A 14,075-nucleotide genomic window follows, 5' to 3' on the forward strand; every position below is an offset into this window, starting at 1 on the left:
AATTCATTGAACGAAAATAGTATTCAATCTAAACACATCACGACTAACTTTGGATATAATCTGAAATTAAAATAATAATTAAATATTGATGGAAATAGTGAAATGGAACAGCATTATTATAAAGACGCTACGACGTGTCATAAGCTCTATTTTTGATCTATATTTAGCCTAAATAGTACGAAAGTGACGAAAGTAGCAGATATAGGTCAAGGTCATCTAATTTTAAATTAAAAAAAAAAAAAAAAAAGGTGGCAATGTTGACAATGTAAACGTTTAGATATACATTTAGAAAATATTTTCATTAATAGATAAATAAGTTATCAAGTCGTAGAAAACATTATGAAACGATACAAGGCAACTTAATCTAACTATCGTTTACTAACGTTAATTTTTATATTGCGTTTATTACTTATCGTTTCGTTGTTACCTCGTATGTATATTTATCTTTTTTCTAGTAATTTCCTAAATTTGTCATTACCTATTTGCCTGTGTTATTTTACAAATTATAGGTCATAATAATTTTTTTTTTCATTTAGGACTAACGCTCACTTTTCGTTACGCATTGTTTTCGCATATAATATAATTTCATCATATTGCGATCTATTTCGCTGGGTTAAAGCAAATCGTGGATGAAATATTACAATAATTTCTTCTTTGTTCTCCGCATTTAATTTTAAGCTCGAAAAGAAAACGGTTACTAGGTACTACACGTTAACCCACTGCGCTGATTAGACTAATGTGTACAGCGTGCTTAATGGAGCTGGAAGGTGGCCTTTGGAACTCCATAATTAAACCACATAACCCCATCGAGTTGGAGCTCCTTAAGTCTCGATAAGTATTCCCTAGTAATAAAGGTTTTTTTTTTCTATATTGCTACTTGCTACTTTTAGGTTTGTTTTTACCACGCTTTTAGCGATAAGGTCGCCCTTGCCCACATTTTACTGTAAACTTGTTAAGGTGACGCCGCGTTAAAGTAAAAAACCGTGTTGGATATGTTTTAGATTGCTTGTTTTATATAAGAGGCCGGGCCGGCCACTCATACAAAACAAGCAATGGAAACAGCAAAAAATAGAAAGGGCGTAAGCGACAAAATGGTTTTTGTCGCATAATTTAAAAACCATAAATACATTTTATATAAGCTATGGGCAAATTAAAGCATATGCTTGAACCAATTTATGTACAAATTTTGAAAGCTTAAATTACTCTCCTCTGTTGGCAAAATAGGAATCCTTTTTTTACAGAGGTCTTTTTGATTGATTATTCTGTGCTATAAAAGTTGACCAATCGTGTTATGCTATGGGTAATTCAAAGACAAAGACATGATGAATATTGACAAAGAACTTTAATTTCTTGGCTTTAGTCATTGCTGAGAAAAATCGATATCGCTACATACAAGGCGTCGCCTTAAGTTAGTCGAACTAGTTAGTACCAATTTGTGAGCAATAAAGAGTTATATCTATCTACCTTATGTCTCGCACTGGGTTTGACCTCCACCATGCTGTGGAACCATGTGACTGTGGGCACGGGTTCTGCCTCGATGCGGCACTCGAACACCAGCCGCTTGCCGTCGTCCTCCTGTCTGATGGCGGGCTTGCGCGCGAACGTCGGTGCTTTACCGTCTATTTGCCTGGAAGATACCATTTTTATCATTAAAACTAGCTGTCTCGGTGAACTTCGTGTCAATTTAAAACCTTCCCTGGACTTTTACGAATATTTTAAGCCTAAAATTATTAGCCCAATCCGTTCAGCCGTTTTCGAGATTTAGCGTTACTAACACAATTGAAAATCCATTTTTATATATAAAGATATTACGTTTTATCGTTATAAAATTATATTTTTTGTGATAGTTCAATGCAAAAGTGTATATCTAGTTTCCATTCAAAATCTTTTGGTTATGCGTTACACTGTTCGTAAAAAAGTTGGTGTTTGCACTCGATGAGTCCAGTTTATGCGATTTTCAAATTGTTATTTACACAGAAGTCTGCAATAAGTAGAGGGGGCTCTATACGGGGAGACCGATTGTATCAGTACGGACAGATTGCAGGCCGACCTGATCGAACTCGTTCTGTAAACTTCCGTGTTAGTGTGCGACCAAACTCAGAATGATCGTCCTACCATAAGATCTAAGGACTATGATGAAAGGTTGGTATCGATATAGCAATAAAATTATCACTTACTTCTGTTTGTCCTCGTCAGCAGCTGAAAAAATAAAATACAGAATTAATTGTCGGTAATGGAGTCTTATACAATATGGGTAATATGTGTTTGTTTATATTCATTCTATTTTTAACCCAGTTGAATCGATTCAGTCCAATCGGTATTTGGGTTATGGTGATTCTGAGATGGTGAACTAGAATTTGTTTGTAGCTATTTTTAGAGTCAGAAGTCCGGCAAAGGAATGACTCAAAGGAGGGTATAGAGTGCGTGAGCGGGAATGCGCACCTTGTAATGATACAATGTGAAATATCTCGATACAACTTGTAACATCAACTAGCTACAGAATGCTCAAAGTCGAATGTTACATTACACGCTAATGCTCGTCAGTCACGGAGGTAGAGCCGGGTCCAGACGAGTGTAACGTGTAATGTAAGATTACGTGTAATTTAGCGTCAACAGTGTGGACGGCACACGAACTCAAAGCGAATTGTCTAAACGAGCCTTTGTGCTCGCGCGAAAACCGACAGCCGACGGATAAACCCCGAGCGTTACATGTAATGCTCGTAGTGCCATCCACACGTAGAATTCTTGTTACATTACACGGTGTATTACATTTCACGTTACACTCGTCTGGACCCGGCTTTAAGCGAAGCCGGACAATTCGCTCTGTGTGCCGTCCACACTCTTAACGCTAAATTACACGTAATCTTACATTACACGCTACACTCGTCTCGTCTCGGCTTTAGTATTGTAATGTAATGCTCAAAGTCGAATCTTCAATGTTACATTACACGTGAATGCACGTCGGTCAGGGAGGTTGTTTTGTAATGTAATGCTCAAAAACGAATCTTCAATGTAACAATTCAAGCGAATGCTGCCGGTGAGGGAGCACCTTAATTGTCACAGAGTTAACAATGCCTAAACAGTTCACTTCAATGTAAATAGGCACGCTTTATAAGTTCGAGAAATTCCGCTTAGAGTTGTTATGACTGGTTTCATGATGTAGTAAATCTATATCTGGATTAACGACTTCCTTCAGACTTGTTCTGAAATTTGTGGACAACGTCGCAAGTCGTATTTATTGAATAGAAGACAAAATATGATAATATGATATCCATTACTAATATTATAAATGCACGCCCCAACCGCTAAACCGATTTTGCTGAAATTTGGTATGGAGATACTTGAGGCCCGGGAAAAGAAAAATTATAAAACTTTTTATCCTAACCATCAAACACTTCTGCGCTATAAACGAATTTGTGCGCAAGAATTTGCATGCACCCAGTAAATCATAACTGAATAATAATGTCTAATTTTGCTCATGTAACCTATATTTTAGTTTCAAAGCAAATACTACAAATTCCTCTAATTTAAATTGTAGAAAGAACAAACCAAGTTGTTTAAATTAAATTCAAGTCATTTTCACATTTCTGCCTTTCAACGATTGAAAAATGACGCGAATTACTCACAACTAAGTCACCATTTAAAAACAATGTTCAGGGCCTGATTAACCCTTAGGCTAATTAGACTGCAGCCTAGGGCGCGAGGATCGGGGGGGCGCTGAATTCGTGTCTTCGCAATTCACATGCACTTATCTAGCATCATTGCATCTACTCTACAAATTTCAACTAGATCGAGACAAAACATTAAAATGAAATGCGCTTGAGAGTTCCAAAGTTCAAAAGTTCAAAAATTGTAACACACCTAGCGGGGGCGCGTCTTCATAATTAGCCTAGGGCGGTCAGAACTCTTAATCAGTCGCTGACAATGTTTTTACAATTTTCAAATATTCGAACGTAAAGTTAAGCGTTCTCTCGCCAAAAAAACGTGTAGTGATTTTTAATACACGATTATTTCGGTCTATGACAAATATGTTTATTTTCAGATAGGTATTTAGTTACGTGTACTCTAGCTATATTTATTTATCGCTAATAGATATGCAATCTCGACTATTTCTTTCGTATGTTGTGCCAATTTTTCAAGAAAAATAAAGATGTAGTTCACATTTTAGTATGTCACGTTTTTGAATCCAGTTCTGAAAGTCTACCTGACCTTCGAGAAAGAGTAAAGCTCAATTTCATAGCGTATACCCTTGCGGTAAGTGGAGGAATCTCGTCTTCCAATGCTGAACATTTGTGACAGTTTCTTCCCACTGCTAGACAGGGTGTCTAATACTTTAAGAAAGTTTAAGGATGTCTGGAAGGTCAGATAGACCTTCACAATTGGATACCTCCTAAAATAACCGCGACCGAAGCCCCATAGTTGCTAGTCGTTTTTACCTCTATACAGGCTACAAACAGGTAAACATTTAGCAGCGAAACAGAGGAAAGACGCAGGCTCTTACTCTTTAATACTATATTCACAAAAAACTCGTAAAATGTATGGGTTACTCACGGCTGAAGTTCAAGTTGATGGAAGCGGCCACCTCGCCCATCTTGTTCTTAGCCTTGACCTTGTACAGCCCCGCGTCCGTCTCCACCACATCGTCCAGCTCCAGCACCACTAGGAACTTGTTGTGTGCGATGCTCTGGATTCTGTTGGGGAAAATGCATAAAGTTAATATAATATTGTCTAACGGAATAGAGGAACAAATGGCTGAGCAAGCGAGATGTCACTATCAGTAACACTGCGTGGCAGAAAGAGACGCGTGATACGAGGTGGCAGAACTCTTTTTTTTATCTGTTTTACAGTCAGTCGGCAGCTATCGGCACGTTTGGCAATTTGAGCTCTCAGAAAGATGTATGTAGGACGTAGATACATCATTAACGTTGTCGTTATCGTTAACGTTAACGTCACCTGCATAGCTAGCACAAGCACGTAGACAAACGAAAGAAACTAAATTTTGACAGTTTTACCGGAAAAACACTGGAGAAAAAGTTTCTTTCGTATCTCGATATCTTCCGCTTTTGAAAATCTATAAGTCAAGCATGACGAACCGCTTTTGACATTTATTTCTTGATTCTTTTTTTATTGTTATTATGGCACTCAGGCGCGGTCGCAGCCTGAAATTTTGGGGGGGGTTTTTTATCTGCGCCCTCGGACGTTTCTGGGTTCACAGCAGCTGTCTAAGGTCGGACGAAGTGGTGGCTAAGGGATAGTTAGAAATTTCCTTTTATTATTTAGCAAGATTTTGAGATTTTTCAATTTTACCTTAGATTTTGGGGGTGGCCATGTCCCCTGTGACCCCACCCTTCGGACCGCGCCTGATGGCACTTGGCTATAAAACCATGGCTAGTGTCGAGTAAATGGCAGCAAATTAAAAAAAAACGATGTATAGCAACCCTGTCTATAGCCGGAATTATAGTTTTGATCTACAAACTACGAATAATAAAGTTCCTTAGTTTTTATTATTCGTATTTCGTAGATCAAAACTATAATTCCGGCTATAGACAAGGTTGCTATACGTCGATTTTTTTAATTTGCCGCCATTTACACGACACTGGCCATGGTTTTATAGCCGAGGTGCCATAATTAAAAAAAAAGAACCAAGAAACTAAATGTCAAAAAAATAATAATTGCCGTTGCTTTGGTTGCTATGGAAAGAGTTTCTTGTCTTTGTCCACTGAAACTCAAGTCGATGGGTGGGGCCATGCTCGGGAATAAGATATGTAGACATGGGAAAGAAACTGCCATTACTTTCTTCCGAAGAATCGACTGGGAAACCCCGTGCTAGCTACGCTGATGAAAATGTGCCATCGAAGAAATTGATTCCTAGGCAGTTGACAGACCATGAATGACAGACCTACGTCGTTTGGTCGAATTGTCAATTAAATGTAATTTGTAATCTAGGTCAGCTGGATTTGACAAAACGCAACCACCATCAGCCTATGAATCAACTTCTCATAGACTAATATAGCTTTGTCCACATTGTGCCTTTTTCTGTTCATCAAGGGCATGCCTTATAGCGCTGTCAACAGCGAACGTGAGACATGCCAGTAACGCGCGTTGAAATCGTAGCGCGCGCTATGACACTTTTCTTTCAACGCGGGTGGATTTTGACGCGCGTCACGGGCATGCCACATCTTCGCTGTTGACTGCGCTATAACGCGCAGTTTGTTGAACAAAAAAAGGCACAATGTGGACAAAGCTTATATCTATTGAACTAACGCTCATCTCATTAAGAACCTAACATATTTTATTGCATCGTCACTACAGCCTAAACAATTTCGATGTTGACATGAGATAATATGGTGTATACCACTAATTTTGAAAGCGTCTTGAAAAGTCTTGGAAAGATCCTTTAAAAGGTTTAGACCTTTTCAATGGCTCTTAGCGCTCTTTAGAAAAGGTCCTACGAGTTATGTGTAGACCGAAACTTTAAAAATGAGTGTAGATTTTGTGGAAAGGCAGTTTTATCCATCAACACCTGTAAAGTAATTTCACTGATACCAAATTTTATGGTACGGCTTAGTACTTACAAAGATACCTTGATGCTTCACAAAAACAGTGCAACACTCTAAATTCTAGAACAGTGGGACACTTAAAAAGCCCGCCGCCAAACTGTATGGCAGTTTGGCTACTAAAATAGGAAAAAATATGTTTGGTTTTCATTTTTATTTTTATTTTAAAAAGTTAAAATTCTGTGTATTATATGGTAAATTGAACCATAAGCACTTCATGAGCAGTACTGATGGTTTTTAGAATATTATCATTCATCAAACTGTAAGCCGGTACGGCTCAAACCGACAGTATATATTATGTCTATGGCTCAAACACGCTTAAGGGAGGATTACTTTATAGCTGTTTTGACATAAAGTTCATACATTTTCTATCCAAGTATTTAACTAATGCCATCATTAAATTCGGCCGTCAATTAAATATAAATATAATAATGACATTAGAATGAGTCGAACGTCAACTTCATATTAACGAACACTTATGTCAATTCCATACTTTTTGATCAGCGATTCTATAAGAAGCGATAAAGAATAGATCTTGGCTAAAGGCTATGACGAATCCGTTACGATTGTGATTAGTGTAAGTAGTACTGAATGGCTCGAGGCGATACGGTAATAATTCCCTTTTCCAGTTGATATGTGTGCTGTGGCCCTTAAAATTATAGTTTTCGCACCAGAAAATTGTCGAAAATGTTATAAAATTCTGACACATTGAATGATAGTGTAATAACAACATTCGCGGGTACCCTAATTGAAATCTAATAATATAGTGAATCGGAAGTATTGAAAATAATTTAATCATTACGATTGACTCGAAATCGAATCAAATTTTAAATTGTACACTATCACAGAGGATTTGAAGTTTGAAGTTTTTGTACACTGTATACAAAACTTGTAAACTTAAAAAAATATCATTTTTCAATTTGATTGTTATTTTGTTTTTATCTAAAAATAAAAATTATTGTAGTATAAGTTTTGTTTACAATGGCACCTGTTTAGCTATCAGCTGAGCACAAAGGTCAGTGAACTTCAATGCCAACACTCAACAGTATGATAGTATAATATTATGGAGACCACGATCACACGGCAAAATCAAAGAAATTTTACCGACTTGGCAGTCTTATAATTTTTTTTTATGAAATAAGGGGGCAAACGAGCAAACGGGTCACCTGATGGAAAGCAACTTCCGTCGCCCATGGACACTCGCAGCATCAGAAGAGCTGCGGGTGCGTTGCCGGCCTTTTAAGAGGGAATAGGTTAATAGGGGAGGGTAGGGATGGGAAGGGAAGGGAATAGGGGAGGGTAGGGAAGGAAATAGGGTAGGGGATTGGGCCTCCGGTAAACTCACTCACTCGGCGAAACACAGCGCAAGCGCTGTTTCACGCCGGTTTTCTGTGAGAACGTGGTATTTCTTCGGTCGAGCCGGCCCATTCGTGCCGAAGCATGGCTCTCCCACGTAATTACTTATTTCTATTGTTTGGTGTGAAATGTACAGTGCTCCCAAAGAGATAATGCTGCTGACCTCCATTTGTATAATGGAGATCAGTGGATAATGCGCATAGAATTTTTCGTATCTTTTTCGGCAACGATCGTATTTGCCGAGCGTCGGAAGACGTCGCTGCAAGCGCTGTTTTAAACCTTTACGAAAAATAGCGACGTAGAGGCGCCTGACGTTGCTTGGACGTTACCATGGTAACGCCGCGATGGCTTCCCGGTAAGTTAGCGACAGCGGACAGCCACCGGCTATATGATATTAACTTCTATTTCCTTTGAACAAGGTGCAAAATGCAAGTTTTATAGATTCGAGTGTTTCCGTGATTACGACAATTAGCGAATATTTCCATGCGCATTATTAATTTGGGAGTACTGTTTATTAAATATTATGCAATTTTTATATTGTTGTATTATAGGTCTACGCAGGCGGGAAAAAGGAAAAGCATAATGACCCAAAAGTCCCAAATGCGCGGTTAGATTTTTATTTAAAAAATAAAGATGAAACATCATTGTTGTTTTCTTTTTTAGATAATATTTTTCTGTTAGAAGTTTACGTGGTAGAGCCATGCACAATGCCAATAATTTGCATAAAGTTTACTAATCATCGTCTGTGTCCAATGCGAGGTCAATGACCTTTTCAGCAACACATAGATCTGTGAATTTTGTTTTACTTTTGTTTTTTTATGTAATAAGGGGGCAAACGAGCAAAAGGGTCACCTGATGGAAAGCAACTTCCATCGCCCATGGACACTCGCAACATCAAAAGAGCTGCAGGTGCGTTGTCGGCCTTTTAAGAGGGAATAGGGAAGGGTAAGGAGGGAATAGGGAAGGGAAGGAAATAGGGTAGGGGATTGGGCCTCCTGTAAACTCACTCACTCGGCGAAACACAGCGCAAGCGCTGTTTCACGCCGGTTTTCTGTGAGCCCGTGGTATTTCTCCGGTCGAGCCAGCCCATTCGTGCCGAAGCATGGCTCTACCATGATGATGATGATGATGATGATGATGATATTATGTTGGTGTGAAAATCACATCAAACGTTGTTGAATAGATAATCTCCTGTCAAAAAGCCTCCGAAAGGCATTAAAGCAGACTCACTTGAACACCGTCCGGTTGTCCTCCTTGAGCAGCTCATCGCTGCGGTACCAGCTGATCTCCGGCTTGGGGGAGGCCAGCAGCTGGCACTCGAACACCAGCTTGTTGCCATCGTCCTCCTGGCGCAGGGACGGCTTCTGCGTGAAGCTCGGCGCGAAATCCTCCGACACCCCCATCTTATGTCATCACTGGTCACCGGGTAATGTCATACCACACCGATACACTACCTGGAAAGATTAAGTATTTATTTATTTATACTGTGAATCACCTTAGAGGTACAATTAGCTTGATGTAGAAAAAACAAATCTCCGGCCTCCTTTTAAATACGTGTTTGACGTTGTTTTAAAAATTGAAGGCATAATATGCATTAGCATATTGCAAGGTGTAAGGGTAGTGAAGATGACGATGATTAATCTAATGTACCATTATGGTCACTGACCTCTATAATACACTGGACAGGCTGTGCCGTACAATGACAGCTATTTCTTATGCCAATTTGAAGCGCCACGGTGAGCGTACTGTGAACTAATTACATAGAAAATGACAACCGCCATTTGCAAAATAGTAGTTCCAAGTACACTCACTACTGCTTTCACATAGCAATCAGCGCCAATATGGCGACTTTCAGATAGGCATATTTTATTGATAGCGATCGCCTGTCCAGTGTATTATAGGGGTCAGTGATTATGGTACATTAGATTATTCATCATCATCTTCTTACTACCCTTACATCTCGCCAGTGCCGTAAATAGGGCGGTGCCACCGGTGCCCAGGCACAGGGCGTAGACTCTGGGGGGCGCAAGAATGGCCAGACCAGGCAGGACTATTATTTTTTCAGTTTGCCGGATAAGTTCCCACTGCGCCCTTAGTGCTGCACAGTGTGGGTGGTATACTCGTAAGTCGTAACAGACGAAGGGCCCACTTAACAAATAACATCAGATGGCTCGTCTGTTTGTTTACCCACACCAGTTCTTTAAAAAAACTACTACTACTATTGTAATTGGTCTTTTGGTGGTTGTAGTAGCCATATTTTGCTCTGGGTAATATCTAAAAAAAAGGGGGGCAGTTATAGAAGCTCGCACAGGACGCAAAAAAGGCTAATTTCCGGCACTGCATCTCGCAACATCACAATATGACTTAGATATTATTAGTATTATTAGTGTTTTCATAATTTTTTACATCGAGACAAATTTCTTTCATCATTATTCCGCTGTTTGTGGACCGGTTTCGAAAATTTCTTTTGTTGTTGTAAAGGGTACAATCCGAATTTGGTTCAATAATTACGAAGGTGATGATCTGATGATGGGATCTATAAGCAATTGAGGGAAATTCTTGAAATTTAATAAAAACACACATGGTGCATAAGATGTTTCTAGTAACTCAATATAAAATAAGTGAAATTTTATACAAAGGTGTCTATGGATCCAAAGGCATTGAATAGAACTTCTGAACCTTTAAACATAAAAGTTTGGAAATTAAAGCATCGCTTAGATAACTGCAAACATTTTCCACAATTTTGCTTACGGTAATACATAATATTATAATGTGTATAGTAATTAACCGTACTAGTGGTTATCTACGCATAAATTCTGGGTATTGTAGATAACTAAAAAGAGTAAAATTATATTTTTTTAACAAAAAAATTAACCGACTTCCAAGGTAAAACGATATTGTTGAAATGATCTAAAAAGTATGAAATAATTCTTTCTCCTCATTAGCGCTCTACCTTGGAAGTTGGGTTCAATTTTTTTAAACTAATTATTTCCATTCATCATTTTAAAAAACCGGCCAAGTACGTGTCGGGCCACGCGCTATATAGGGTTCCGCTTCCGTATAGTACCGCTAGTTTTTTCATAAAGTAAACAAAGTTTTTAAGTACTTACTTAACATTTTTAGATTAATGTTACAACTGAGCCTAATTGTTCAAAGTTAAATGAAATAAATTTAACGTATCATAGTATATTGTTTTCGTTGCGATTGGATGTCAATACTTTGTAAGTATTTAGGTAAGTAAATATAAGTAGAGTCAGCAAAAAGTTAACGTTAAAAAATACTAGTAAATTAGTCATCTGACTTAAATAATTTCAAATTGCGTTTTGTAATCAGCTGTCTAGCAGTGTGAGGTCAATGGACTCTCAATACAGTTTTTTTTTTACAAAATTCTTCACAATTTGCGTAGTCGGTGACGTGTTCTTAATTAGCAAACCAAAATTATAAATACAAAAAATTGATTATTATTTTAATAAAACAATTTAAAATTATTAATTCATGTTTACTATGCGATATGAAACTGTATACGATTATTTTAAATTCTGCTATTTATTTTGAGACCTCGATTTTCAATTAATTTAATTTAGTTATTTATAATAGGTAGCTTTTTATTGGTATTAATTAAGTAACAACAATAATGTATAAAAATATCGAGAAAATAAATATTTTGGCCGTAAACGTATTATTTTATTTAAACAAAAACTGAAAACTATGCTGACTGGACTGAATAGAGAGTCAATTTTAAGAGTTTTGAGTCAGAGGACTTACAACATAAAACCTCAAACAACTCTCGCTTAAAGGTATACGCATCTTCGATCACTAATATATTAGTGATCGAAGATACGCATACATTAAACCTAAGTAAAATTACGTAGTGTTACTCATACGGATCATACACAACACTGAAAATCATCAATCATCGAATCATTGCATCAGCTCTCATATCTCATATCAATAACCGAGACGGAGTCGAGTGCCAATTTCAGGAGTGAGTCACACGGTCAGCGCCATCTAGCGGACCAAGGTGAAGTGTGGCGCGTGGGCGCACATTTTCACAAGTAAACGAAACGTCCCAATCTATTTCTGTGACTGCTGAAGGCCTCCGAGAATCTCGCGCTTTCTCATAACTTCCGACGATTAGATAATCTTAATTTTTAAATAATTTTTTTAGGTTTCGTCCAAATGATAAAAACGGGTTTTTTGTAAAAAAAATCTGGATATATCTAGAATATTTTGCAACGAAACATAAGGATAATAATATCATGAATGTAGATAAAATACGTACCGAGGAAATTGGTAAAAAATCCAAAGCACAAATTGTCAATTCACAATTCAATCACAATAACACTCGAGAACTGGACGAAGGCAAAGCGAACGTTTCGAGTAGATTTCGCCGGCGGCGGGACGCGTCGGGTCGTTTTCGATATCGTAACTAAACTGTGAAAAGTTGGCGACGGGCCGAGGTGGTGTGGGAATTCGCGTGGGCGGCTGCAGCCGGTTGGATAACGGCTGACGTCGCCGCTGCAGAGGTGTTTTCCGACGAACATAGAATATGAAGTAATGAATCGAGATCGAAGACAACAATGATAACATTTCGAACATAGAGGATGAAATGAAATCATCGAAGAATCGAAAGGAACAGAAAATGGGAACTAGAGCTATGGATGATGATAAGGTGGAAGATTAAGAAGGTCTAAGGGAATTAACAGTAGACCGTCATAATGGTCAATAATTTCACTGTGGAAATGAGCATAAGTCACGAATGATGGTTAACATCCTTCGGAAGTGAAAAGATATAAGGGAATTAACAATAGAACATCATAATAGTCAATAATTTATGCTTTTGAAATGAGCATAAGACACAAATAGTGGTTAACGTTCTTTGGAAGCCAGAGTAAGAACTGTGAACGATAGGAGTAGATATAATGATGATTGATGATGTTGAAATAGCAACGATTAAGAAAGTCAATCAGCTGATAGCGAAACATACCAATGCGGATGAAGACCTAAGATCACGACACAACAATGTTTCACTGAACCCAAAAAGTACCAAAACTTGGCAGGCGCGTCTACAGTTCGAACAGTGAGTAATGTTTGAACTACTGAAACTAACGAATCCATCTAATGAACAGTATCTGTAGATGTGTTCTGATTTGAAATTGCGTGTATTCAGACATAATTTCGTAGACTAGAAAAATATTAGTATGTGGTTACATTATAATGAATACATTGAATAAAGATCACTCCAATGTAAGTAAAGTTTGAGGCCAATGAAATTGTAGAGTTCCTCTAGGTTCTATGTTGAATCATCATTAGTTCTAGTCGTCACTTTTACTTTTTATGTAATGCTATATTTAACTAAGACTTGAGTATTTGCTTTATTTGCTTATATGTAACTAGCGACCCATCCCGGCTTCGCACGGGTATAAAATATATTATAGCCTATAATATAACACACAGAAGAAATGATTAAAATCGAATCGATTTCATTAGTAACCGTGGCCTGAATTGGTCGGTACCGCGGCAAAAGCTACGTTCCGCGAAAGCGTCTAAATCTGTATTATCTTCGAAAACATTCATTTAAATCATATGCTGTAAAGGGCCACATAGATCTATATTAAATCATTATTGTATTTAATTGAATCAGGATTATTGCCGTATTGGCTAAAATCACTTCGAAAATTGGCCATTATTTGAAGTTAAAAGAAAATGACAAAAAAATGTTATTGTGGGATATCCGTAAGAGATAGACATATACCATCGCGGAGTTTTCTGTTTCCTTTTTTTCTTCCTTTTCATAGTGTAGAATTATACTTAGTACATTATTTTGATATATCTTGTAGGGTTCAGCATGCGTTTGCAATGTAAGCGGAAAAAATGTAATTATTTACGACATCAGATTAGAAACCTCAAAAATAACAGTATTTCTCCACTATTTAATTAATGTTGTTATACTTATAAACCTTCCTCTTTAATCACTCTATCTATTAAAGAAAACCGCATCAAAAGCCGTTGCGTAGTTTTAAAGATTAAAGGGAACAAAGAGGGACACAACATGAGGGAAAAAAGCGACTTTGTTTTATAATAATTACTAGCTGTCCCGGTGAACTTCGTGTCACTTTTAAACCTTCCCTGGACTTCTACGAATATTTTAAGTTTAAAATT

General features: G+C 37.6%; 1 protein-coding gene across 1 annotated transcript in view; it reads right to left on the minus strand.

Annotated features, from left to right (window-relative positions):
* LOC121736755 (twitchin) overlaps positions 1-12,353 on the minus strand; it is a 119,950-nt gene extending 107,597 nt beyond the window's left edge. The window contains exons 1-5 of the mRNA XM_042128140.1: positions 12,196-12,353; positions 9,144-9,367; positions 4,552-4,691; positions 2,178-2,199; positions 1,465-1,627 (exon numbers count right to left, since the gene is read on the minus strand). Of these exons, the coding sequence (XP_041984074.1) occupies positions 1,465-1,627; positions 2,178-2,199; positions 4,552-4,691; positions 9,144-9,316 (498 nt within the window). The 5' untranslated portion in view covers positions 9,317-9,367; positions 12,196-12,353. The remainder of the gene's footprint in view (positions 1-1,464; positions 1,628-2,177; positions 2,200-4,551; positions 4,692-9,143; positions 9,368-12,195) is intronic.
* Between the last annotated feature and the right edge of the window lie 1,722 nt (positions 12,354-14,075).

The sequence above is a fragment of the Aricia agestis genome, chromosome 19 (assembly GCF_905147365.1).
Source record: "Aricia agestis chromosome 19, ilAriAges1.1, whole genome shotgun sequence".
In the NCBI taxonomy this organism is placed as follows: Eukaryota; Metazoa; Arthropoda; class Insecta; order Lepidoptera; family Lycaenidae; genus Aricia; species Aricia agestis.